This window comes from Anneissia japonica, unplaced genomic scaffold, assembly GCF_011630105.1.
Source record: "Anneissia japonica isolate Jap-2015-1 unplaced genomic scaffold, ASM1163010v1 scaffold288187_len55219_cov183, whole genome shotgun sequence".
Classification (NCBI taxonomy): Eukaryota; Metazoa; Echinodermata; class Crinoidea; order Comatulida; family Comatulidae; genus Anneissia; species Anneissia japonica.
In genome coordinates, this window is record NW_022733480.1 from 30,350 (window position 1) to 42,830 (window position 12,481).

At 34.9% G+C, this 12,481-nt stretch overlaps 1 protein-coding gene across 1 annotated transcript in view; it reads right to left on the bottom strand.

The window, feature by feature from the left end:
• Nucleotides 1-130: 130 nt before the first annotated feature.
• LOC117116201 overlaps nt 131-12,481 on the bottom strand; it is a gene marked incomplete at its 5' end in the record, with an annotated part of 23,036 nt that continues 10,685 nt past the window's right edge. The window contains 12 exons of the mRNA XM_033260197.1: nt 131-532; nt 1,544-1,903; nt 3,383-3,418; nt 3,541-3,745; nt 4,073-4,237; nt 5,031-5,228; nt 5,466-5,714; nt 5,867-6,055; nt 6,879-6,968; nt 7,423-7,604; nt 8,421-8,457; nt 11,728-11,891. Of these exons, the coding sequence (XP_033116088.1) occupies nt 240-532; nt 1,544-1,903; nt 3,383-3,418; nt 3,541-3,745; nt 4,073-4,237; nt 5,031-5,228; nt 5,466-5,714; nt 5,867-6,055; nt 6,879-6,968; nt 7,423-7,604; nt 8,421-8,457; nt 11,728-11,891 (2,168 nt within the window). The remainder of the gene's footprint in view (nt 533-1,543; nt 1,904-3,382; nt 3,419-3,540; nt 3,746-4,072; nt 4,238-5,030; nt 5,229-5,465; nt 5,715-5,866; nt 6,056-6,878; nt 6,969-7,422; nt 7,605-8,420; nt 8,458-11,727; nt 11,892-12,481) is intronic.

Sequence of the window (12,481 nt, forward strand, 5' to 3'; positions counted from 1 at the left end):
TTCTTTGCAGATACGAAGCGCTTCTGTCCCTGGTCATTGGATCCACATGCTTAAGTGTTGCTGCTGTAATCAGCGCAGGAGCAGGCAACCCCACCAGGCACCCATTTATACTCCTGGGTGGAGAGAAGCAATGCAGATAAAGTGCCTTGCTCAAGGACACAAGCGAAATGCAGAGCGAGGGATTGAAGCCCTGACCTAAAAGTTGGGAACCAAACCTTTCACGCTGCGCTAAGATATTGTCACGCTGCGCTAAGATACTTTTCACGGTAGTAGGTTTGTAATTCTTCAATGATGTCGCTTCTTTCAAGTTGGTTCAAAGCATCAGTCATCTTTACTAGGTGATTTACTTCATCTTCCTGCTTTTCTCGCCACTTTACCAACATCTCAAGACTGGCGTCCACCAACGGTGGTGAATAATCTGACTCAATCTGATTGATTTCAGATCGTTTCAGACCCAGATAGATGCCAAAGATTTTCCAATCTTTGTCGAGCCTTTCGCCAATAAATAACATGTCAATATCAGCCAAACGACCTGAAAGAACAGTAACAAGCATTAATTTGTCACTGTCATGGTATCCGAACTATTACAATCCCACATATATTTAAATATCAGATAAGTTCAACAAAGTAGACATGAGTAAAATGTTTCGTGTTGGCAATAATAACAGATATGTGACCTAGTGTCTCTATTCAGTATGTGTGACACAGATCTATACAAATACGGACAATTGGTACTAAATAGGTCTAAATTGAAGATTAAAATATATATAAAGAATCTATTTTAGAGGACTACTCTGTAATTACTAATTGTTTTTAATGATATTGTGATTATTTCAAAGTTCCATAAGCATGTAAAGATGTTAATAGGTAATGTAGGAGAGAGGGTATTTAAAATATATTACAAATGAAATAAGTACAATAGCACCTTCTAGAGACTAACGAAATTTATTGAGACAAAAGCCTTCGTCAGCTTTATCAGGTGTCTCAATAAATTGTGTTAGTCTAGGGAAAGTGCTACTGTACTCATTTCATTTGTAGTCAATGCTTGGCAAGCTGCCAAAAGCATTTCATCATCCTGGTCAGCATCAAATACGGCTCCAACTTTTATTATAAAATATATTAGTTTTTTTGTAGTAACAATCAGAATCTAACTTAATGTAGATTAGTATTCACAAATACAAATAATGGTAATATTTCTCCAGAAACTTTAGCCTAAATTCTGATATTAGTTTCAAGAATAAACTTTCAAAGTCACTGGTGCTGACCACTTACCAGTCAAAAGCTTTGAAAAATACAAAAAATATATATATATTTATATTTTCATTGCGGATTTTGTTGGGCTCAGTACGGACTCCAAAAGCATACATTTTCTTTTAGTTTTATAGCGTATGCGGATTGTCCGCAATGACGATAAAACGTGTTATAGTTCGATATTCAAAAACGTGACAAGTATGATATCTATTGAAATAAAGCACAGTGTCGTTCATATCTTCTAAAATATTAGGCTTATTGATCATTTCTGAATTAATAATAAATTACTGACCATCGTGTTCTTTTTCCTTTATAAGTGGTCTTCCCCTAGCATGATCTTCGTATGCCTTTACACTGGATGGCTGACACTCTGCTGTTTGTGAGCCGAAGACCTTATTAGCGAGTTTTGTGAGTCCTTGTTCTTTCAAAGCTCTAGCCATTGCCTCCACTTGATTTGTCTCGGAGGTCTGTCGATTCCTCCATTTGGTAAGCATCTCCATTGTGCACTCTAACAACTGTTTGCGATTATAACATATTTGCTTCACCGTTTTCCAACTGAAGCCCAGTCTGACACCCAGCTGCTTAAATTCCTCTCCTATGTTTTTACTGATTAGAAGCAAATCCCTTTCTTCCAAATAACCAAGACGTCTATCTGAATGAAAATTAGAGTGATACAATAAACATAGGCCTAGGCTACAGGTAATAAGAGTTACAGAAAAATCATGAAAGCACTTGAAACGCTATTACAAAATTTTACGAATAAATTGGAAAAACACAACGTGCAACTATATCTAGTCGTACTACAGTAAGGTACATTGTGCATATATAAATGCCAAAACATCCTTCCAACATAATTATACCATGGAGGAATACGTTTAGTCTAAACTTATTCTTCCATGGTGGCTATACCCACCCATAGGCACATATTTTAAGGGAGTTGTCCCTTCCCCCACGATTCGACCGCAATGTAATTCCATAAGTAAAGATGATGCCTGAAAGTTTTTGAAATTAACTGCATAGGCCTAAATGTCGCAGGTTTTACTGAAAGAGTGCTGGAGCCTAGTAGAGTACTGTACATATTATATTATAGCAAGATACCGGTACAGTATCAATAACATCTGAATTACCTACTATACATAACTGTGCGCGTGCTTTTGTTATAATTTGAGAAGTAGGAAAAAAAGTATAAGATTTTTGGCACACGAAGTATGTACAGTAAATACATCAAAGACAATTAAATTATATTGTCCAGGGTACAATACAGAGATCAATTAATCTCTATGATAGCCGAAAATCATAGATAGTGATGTTATGATGATGACTTTTACTATAAGAGTGTCATTTCCGGCCAGCTTGAGATACTGTTTCCTCAAACTTTCACACTTCAAACCCAGCCAATAGTAGTGCTGAGGTGGGTGTGAACTCGCGTCTTTGAAGTAGGTAAAGTAATGTAAATACATCAAAGACAATATTTTAAAGTTTTATTTTCTATGGTACATCACACGTATTAATTAGGTCTCTATGGTTGCCGAAAATCGCTGATAAAATAATAATGAGAAATGTGTTGGTGCTTCTTTTTGACTACAATGGTGCTGTGATGATGACGAATTTTACTACATAAGAGTGTTATTTCCGGCCATCTAGAGGTACTATTTCCTCAAATTTTCACACCTCAAACCCAATCATGGTGGGGCTGAAATGGGTGTGGACTCACAGCTTTGAAGTAGGTATAGTAAAGTACTTACATCAAAGACAATGTTTTTAAGTTTTATTTAATATGGTCTATCACATATATTACTTAAATCTCTGGTTGCCGAAAATCGCTGTTAAAAGATCATGATAAATACCGTAATGGTGATGTCATGATGATGAATTTTAATATATAAGAGTGTCATTTCAGGCCATCTAGAGATACTATTTCCTCAAATGTTCCCACCTCAGCCCCAACCATGGTGGGGCTAAGGTGGTCTCACGAAGTGTCCCCCTCCCACCTTTCAAAACAGATCTGCGCCCTTGTACCCACGGCGTGGTAAGATATGAAGTATCTTGCCAAAATACATGCATGTACGCAATCAAGGGTTCGTACAAAACGGCACGGCTGCGGCTTGAAAATAATTTATAAAACGCTAACCTGGTGCTTCTTCTTTATTGCTGGAACTTGCTGATTCTGTGATGAATAAAATTGGTAAAAACAACATTACGTGTCTTACACCAACAAATCACTTAATCCAATTAAATCAGCTAATATTTTGTTTATGTTCAATGGTTTTTGCTGATTTAATAACGTACCTGTTGGATCTTTAAACTTCCTCTGTAGTTTACTTGTAATTACCAAGTTTTCTCCGCATCGGATAAAATCGTTCTTCAAGCAGTCTTCCAGTTTGTGGAAGTGCATGTCTTGAAAGCCTGCCCAGCACATGACGCATAACGTATAACCGGCATGCTTCATTCCAGATGTCAACACTATCAGCTCTTTCTTCAAAAACTCTAAAACCTTAATGAGAATTGTTATATATTTGTGTCCCTCAAGTCAAGAGTTTCTGATTTATGTAAAAACACACTTTATATAAATTATGGTTCTAATATAAATTTAATGTCCTAATGCATACCGTACATCTTGTACACTTTTATATACCACGGCCTCTTTATATATGTATATTTTTTTGAACAAATTAAACTTTTGAAATGCATGTATGTTTGTAAAATCCATTGACTTTGCAACAGTATTTTTGTACCTGAACAATTTAAACCTACTATTAAAATATATTGTTTAGCCTAATGGGAGGTGCCTATTACTACATATTTTAATGTAGAATTATACCTTAACTTGTTCGCAAAGAAGTCCAAATTGCTTCATCAATTCTAAGAAGACCTCAAACAAAGTTTCATCTTCGCTAAGCTCATTTCTCCAGAGATGTCTGGCTAACTCTTCTTCAAGTACACCTTCATCATCAAGTTTATTCCATAGCTTGATCATTGAAGGCCACTGGAAGTAAATGTGAATATTGTAAGAGCATACACTCATTTAATTTGTTTTCCTTAATGACAAAAGCAGGCACAAATAAACCAAATAACCATCATTACGTATTTATAACATAGTTTGTATAAAATACTAAATAATATGCCTAATTTATTAAACCTGTTTACATTTGTAACTTCTATAAATTATATTAACAATTTTCAATCTAATTTAGCCGCATTTAGCTTTAACCTAGACAACCATGCCGAAAGATACACGTCCCCCATTAAATGGCTTCTTTAGATGAAATTCATGCATGGAATCCCGTTGATTAAACATTTAGATTATAACCGTGAGGGATTTACAATGCTACAAGATAATAATATTGATACTAACATATAATATAAAAGAATAAATGTTTTTGACTGGGCTTACTTGTTTATTTAACCAATGTATTGATACTGACAGGCTATCATAATCATGAAATCAAAGTCAAAGTATGGGCCCCTTTCGCGATGATCTTCTTTTCGAGATACTTTTGCAAACTAAGGAGGGGATTCTTTTCGAGATGGGCTTCTTTTTTAAATTACCGTACTTTGGAATTAAAGAGGGGGGGGGGCTTCTTTTCGAGATGATCTTATTTTCGATATACTTTTGCAGACTAAGGAGGGGATTCTTTTCGAGATGGGCTTCTTTTTGAGATTACCGTTCTTTGGAATTACATAGGCGAGCTTCTTTTCGAGATGGGCTTCTTCTTGAGTTTAAGCCAATTGGTCTTCTATGCGAGGTTTTACGCTATATCCAAAAGAAATTATCTAACCTTATCCTCATCATAATGTTTTACTTCTGTGATAATTTTCTTGAAGATGATAATCAACTTCCTTGGGTCTGTAATCACTGTATGCCTCAGCAGTTCGTTCTTCTCAAAGTACAAAATGATTCCAAGATCATGTAAGTACTTGAGAGCGTATAGGAGATTCTTCATGGAGATCCCGCATTTGGTGGCAACTTTGCAAACCTATGAAATATAAAATAATATGTACATTGAGGAGGACTCGCCAGTACATTACGGCAGAGAAAATCTAACCTTAGCAATCGGCCTGCTGTAGTAATCAAGATAAACGCGGAACTACGATCTTAGAATCATTCTGCAGGGTAACTGTGTAAATGTGTCGACATTATTGTTAATAGGAGCCAAAAATATTCATAACATTGCTATGTAGGCCTACAGTGGGCATATACTGAATACATTTACCTCAGCATATTGCATGTGGACTGACTTCTTACCAATCTCCTGCAGCATATATTGAAATTCAAGCCACTTAAGTGGGATCGTTTTGGGCATTGCTTTCAGTAATTCACCAACATCTTGTTTAAGTGATTTTAATGCCTCAGCACTTTGCGATGTATACTTGTTGTCAATGGCGTACATTTTTCTCGAAACGTGGCATTCATATGGCGTGTCTCTGATTTCTTCGAATATGATACTATACTGGTCTTCAATCTAAATACGGAGAATATAAACATAATATAAACAAAGATGAATGAGTTTTAACCAATCATTTCGGCTGTGAAATTCGATTCAATTATTATAATGGCCAGCATTAATCTTAGCAGACTATAATAACATAGCTACCGGACATCGGTATATGTTACCCGTTTCCTCTTTTCTTCATCGGTCCCAAACAGGCTCTCACTGTGGGTGCCAACCACCACAATTTGAGGTTTCTTGACTTTCTGTCGAGGCTTCCATTGTGACCCAGCTGGAACGGCATAGGTAAAGATCAACCTCATCCAATATTTTATGATCTGTATATTTGTCATATTGTACGTCATGTCTTTTGCCTGAAGAAATATGGCAATTACAATATTATATTTTATGTTATTTATAAATGAGCTGAGCACTCTCATTATTATTGATAATAATAATATTAACAATAATAATAATAATATTAATAATAATAATAATAATAATAATAACGATAACAATAATAATAATAATAATAATAATAATAATAATAATAATAATAATAATAATAATAATAAAAATAATAACAACAATAATAATAATAATAATTGAATAATCGACGTATGTATCGCATTGTAGAGACCTCTATGCACTTAACATTATTAACCCTGGTCATTGTATCAAGCACATTTGGAACATATACTAAGGTACCTGGAGAGAATTCCATAATATTGCAGCTGTAATTTTGTTCTTGAACCTACCAGATACCTCTTTGTACTCCTGGCGGGTGGAGACAACCGTAGGTAAAGGATACAAGCAAATACACAGCGAGAAATTGAACCTCAAACCTCAAGGTTGAGAAGCAGAAGCACAACCGGTGCGCCAAACCGCTCCTACGATGTCAGTATGACTAAAGCCGGGCACTCACTGCGTCGTACGGCCCGACGAATCCAACTCCGTTCCTGTATGTGCCAGACCACCTGTCTGCTGATTCTCGGTGGCAGTCTGAATGGATCGTCATTAAAAACGACCCGTTGCGCACGCGTCGTCGTGTTGCGTTTCTCCATAGTATCGCGTCGACCGACGATCATTGGGCGCAGTGAGTGCCCGTCTTTTAAACAGTCTATTAATTTAAAAGTTTATTTTCATAAAGCGAGAAGCGTAACATAATTAATTACAAATGAGAAAATATAAATTTACCATTCTGGAGACTCTACACTTCCCTTTGGCATGCATACTTTCCATTAAATTAAACAAAATCAAATACACAGCCTCGCTCGTTAGAAATATCTGGACGAAAAAGTGAAAATTTAATATAAAAATGTTACCGTAATTAATTTTCAAAGAGATGAATTTAAGTGTAAGCTTTGCAATTAATAAAGGATATTCCATAATTATTATTTTGATTAATGAAAAAAAAGAAGATATTTCTGACTTTAAATTGCTTTATATAATACATACGGTACTAATGCTTTCGGTACACCACGTAGATAGTTCTGAAAAGAACTTTTGTTGGTGAGAATGTCTCGAGAATATCTCGACGTTTCGATTGAGTTGCTTCAATCGTTTTCATGAGAGTAATATCTGCAGACGATTGAAGCAACTCAATCGAAGCGTACTCGAGACATTTTCAAACAACAGTTCTTTTCAGAACTATCTACGTGGTGTACCGCAAGCATTAATATATTATATTATTACTTCGCCATGCAAACCTTCGAATAATATTTTGGCTTTATATACTTACTCGATGGGTTATGTAATACAGTTGCTGGCCAGCGAAGTCCCAAATGTAAGTGATATCGTCGTTTCTAACCGTCCCTGAGGTCTTCCTAGTCATTCTCTTCAAAATTTTTGTTTGTATTTCCGATGTGAATACTTGTCTTGGGCTAATGGTAGTCCCTGTAATCCCTGTGCCTGTTTCGTTTCCTTTTGAGCGATAATAATAATAATAATAATAATAATAATAATAATAATAATAATAATAATAATAATAATAATAATAATAATAATAATAATAATAATAATAATAGTAATAATAATAATAATAATAATAATAATAATAATAATAATAATAATAATAATGTGATAAAAAAAATAGCTTTTAAATAATAATCAAGCATTGCAACCAAATCGATTAATAAATAATTAATAGGCCCTATGATTTATTATTACAGAATATTTAATGTTAGATTATAATAATACTATATATAAAAACAAAATGAAATGCAATTTGAAGTCAAATACTGATTGGCGAAATACTGTACAATTATAGGAATATTTATTATTACTGACTATATTGATGCAAGATGGTAATAATGCATTTTGACCAGTAGATGATGATGACGGTAAATGACAACCTAAACAACAATAATAACGTTAATAATTTAAAACAATAATGATGATGATTGCGATGATGACGATGTTAATAATACTCTAATAATAATTATTATTATAATTATAATATAGTATCTGTTTGTATAATAGATCAAACGTGTACGATATTACAGGTCTTTCCCCTAGGTTAAATATATGTGCATCCTTCTTACTGAAATTGTTGTCGAATGGAATCTTTTCTTCGAAATTGTGTAAAGGTTATATTTACGTATACTAAAGTTTATTTATCTTTACCCTTTTTGTGATCGTGACAATTATGGCTTGTAATCATAATGAATAAAATAAGGAAACACGTAAAACATAAATAAATGTCCAGCTAAAATAATGTCTAATAGCAATTAGTCCTACCTCCTTTTGCTCCAGTTGGTTTCGACGTCATGACGTGCTGTGTATACAAAAATTTAAAAAAAATATTGCATGTTTATAACTATGTTACTTAATAGTCTTTGATTTATATTAATATGAAAAAGATGTTAAACTTTGTTATAGCAGGGAGATGTAAACCCCTTATTCTCTTATAATAGCTTTACCACTCCCAAGCCCCATACTGATACTAGAGTATTGAGGGCTAAAAAATATAACAGCTCTCTACTATCCAACTCGTAATGAGACTGTGACTTGGCTTACAAATAATGATTTACTCATCTACTAGAAAACTTTGTAATATTCAGGAAAGATGCCATTCGAGGGTGGTGGAGTATGTATACACTTACATATCTATACCCTACACGTATAGTATATCATTGGATAGTGATTTTGAAATTACATGTGTATCAATCAAAGTAAACGTAATCGAAGGCTTCTTATCAAACTCTACTGACAAAAGACAACAGAGACTAATTTATACTGGCCAGCACTTGTGGAGCATCTTCTGAGAAAATGCCTGGAGTACCTCAGTGCAGTGTTCTAGGCAGGTGCGGATCCATGATTTTCCCTGACCTTCGCTCAGATAGGGTGGCCCTTGCAGTGGCGGATCTAAAAATTCGAAATAGGGGGTGCCCAGAGAGGGACCTTCAGATAGACACATAAGAAATAAGGATTACGTCGCCACAGCATTTTAATATAATTTTTAGTTTTTTTCTCCATTCTTTAAAAATAATTTCGAAATATTTACGAGGGCCCGGACAGACTGGATTCCCCTTTTGAATCCGCCACTGCATGGGGGAATCCTCTAAACTCAGGTGACCTAGGGTTTTAAAACAGATATTACTTATTACGGAATTTCTATAAAAAGATAAACGAACATATCCTTGAGAGAGAGGACTTGGTGGTTGTTGTACAAGATTACTCTGACACGCCTTGAATATCAATGATAAACAACATATTACAAATAAAGACCTGTATGGAGATATTCTCCCTGTATCAAGAACCTTGAGGACACGAAGGTAAGCATTTGCTGGCCATGACATTGCTACAAAAGTAGAAATGAAGTTATTTAAAGGGTTCTCTTTTGGGAACCAATCCATGGGAAAAGGAAGTAAGGACGGCCCCGACTACATACATAGAGCGCAATTACAAAAGGATCTAAACACACAGCGGCAGTACATTCCTCAACAGAGATTTGTGGAGAACAGACATAAAAAAGTTATAACTTGCCCACCATTAACCGGATGTGCCCGATAAAGAGAGATAGAGACAATGAAGATATTGCTGCAGTGGCATATCCAGGGAGGGGGGTCCTCAGAGGTTGAAAAAAACCAAGTCCCCCTTCACATCAGCCTCAACCATGGTGGGCTGAGGTGGATGGATTGGTAGTTTTCATAAATTTCCCACCTTTCTTAAATCTTGAATACGCCACTGTTGCTGAAAACAATACCGGTAGTTACTCCAAATAAATTTTCATTCGTTTTGTTGTTCATGGGAATGTCTGATAGTTTATACTTTAAAACAATACTAAAAACACACAGTGTCAATGCCAAGATAGACGCATGTACTGTACGACCATAGAGAACTATTTTCTCTATGGTACGACCATGGAGGAAATATATTAATATATTTCCTCCATGGTACGACTGAGCTGAGCGACTCCGAATGAGTAGTGGTTACGTAACGTTTGTCATGCACCTTATCATGCTCTATAGAAATGACCATAATGTAACAGGAATGTGTAGGGCCTACAGTACAATCAGTGTAAAAGTGTAATATATAGGCTAGTGTGGATTTAAACAATGTCCTAGTGGTAACGTTCAAAATAAGAGTCAATGAAAGTAAGTATATTATGATTGTTGGAAAAATGGTCAACATTTTACTTTTTAATTCTCATCCTGACTATCGCCTCAGGGCGAACTGGGCAAACAATCTTTTTGTGAACGAATTACCTTTCATTTTTAAAAGTCACCATGTGTTTTCTTTGCAGACGATGCCTTAATTTATCGACCTAATAACAGTTGTAGAGATGTTTCAACATTTTGTTTCAACATTTTAAGAAGACCTCGACTTTCTTGGTCAATGGTCCAGTACAAATCGCATGAGATTAACACATCCAAAACTAAAGTAATGCATATACCTCAACCGTACCTACAAACTAAATGACCACCTCTCAATGCAATAAATGCCCACAAATACCTCGGTCTCAAAATAGATAGCACACTGTCATGGATAAATCATGTAAATTTTTTTCAAGTGCTTTAAAATCTTACGTCTCATGGGTTGCAAACGGTGCTAACCAGCAAGTTATGATTAGTCTTATACAAATCATTGGTTTTACCAATAATTGAGAATGGACTAAATTGAGAATGGACTAGTAAGTTACCTGCTTCCACATTCGAAAGAAAAAATTGAACATAGGCCTACAGAGGTTCGCTTCTAGAGGTATTTTTAGCTTGTAGAAACGAGGAAGTGACACGCTCCATATCATGCCCGTTTAGAAACTCTACATCTTCTCCCTCTTATTTAGCTTCTGACGTGAACTTAATCTCATATCTTTTGTACTCAAATGCTTATTAATTTGTGAAAATTAACTGTCACTCTACTTCAGACAATACAAATGTAAATTCCAGACACACAGACAATGTAACCTCTCTACATCAATTTGTTAGGACCAAAATCTATTTCCTCATGTGTGGTCAGTTTCCCTTGAGTAAGAAATTCTGTAGTACTGAAATCTCTCCACAGCTCTCTCATAGATATTCATAATTTCTCTCCGATCAAGACTTCTGAACTCTTCTACGTTTTACAGACGTTTATTGTGAATTTACATTGTTTAATTGTAACTTACTTATTGTCGCTTGAAGCATGGAGGTATCTTGAAGTAAACGACACTTTTACAACAGTGACACACGCACTTAACGGGAAAGTAATCAAAACGCTTTGCCGTAGCATTATCCATTGTGAATTGTATTTAAGACAATTAATTTGGCACTAATTGTCTAGGCGCGCACATGAAGCACAATTCAATGTAGTATTGCCATAATCTCTAGCATTTGAAATGATAAAACAATATCTCTTACTTAGCTTACTTTTAAGTACATAATGGTATAATATAACTCAAAAAATGTGAATGCTGAACAAATATTATACACTATACGTTATTGGGTAAAACAGTGAAAAAAACCCGCCCAACCTGTGATTCTGATATGCAGACCAATACAATGGAGACATTTGGAATTATTAACTTCCGGTAGTTCTAGAGGCCTACGCTGCAATATGTATTTACCTCAGATTGAGATACAGGTGCTGCTGTGAGAGAGGTGGCTGGTAGTTGTGATTTTGTAGCCGGTGTCACATTAGATGTATCTGTTTCGCTGTTTTTCCTTTTTAATTTTTCTGCAACATTACTTTCTAATGCATTTTCATACATCTGCTTAATTCGTTCACACTCTGTAAAAAACGTTTAATTTCAAAACAATATATAACAAGAAATATTTCCTATAAAAAAAACGACGCAACTTCTGTAGCTTATTCAATTTGTGTATACAGCTACTTCCAAATTTATCCTGTGTAAATATTGTTATCGTATTTAAGTTAGCTGTTTCAATAAATAAATATGTAACTGTATTTTCATATAGATCAATAAATATAGCCCTATGCTTATCAATTGTTCTAGTATAGGCCTAATTATTTACTGCAATATGTATAATACTGTATATGAATTAAATATTATTTTAAAAATAAAATTGACGTTAAAATAATAAAATGATAAAACGAATAATGGAAGTATCAAAGTGTGTGTCATCTAAGATTCTTCCTGTGGCTGAGTTTGTCTGGATTGTAATTAATTAAGCTGTCACCTACTCAAGGCTCGACCACGTTGATAAAACTGAATAAGCTACAGAAGTTGCGGCGTTTTTTTTATAGGAAATATTTATTGTTTAATCTAGTAGCACGTCTATACTGCTACTTATAAAATTGTAAAAATGAGGCGGAAGTCGTGCCCAACGTAGGCGGCGCCCTTCTTTTTAACCATGCAA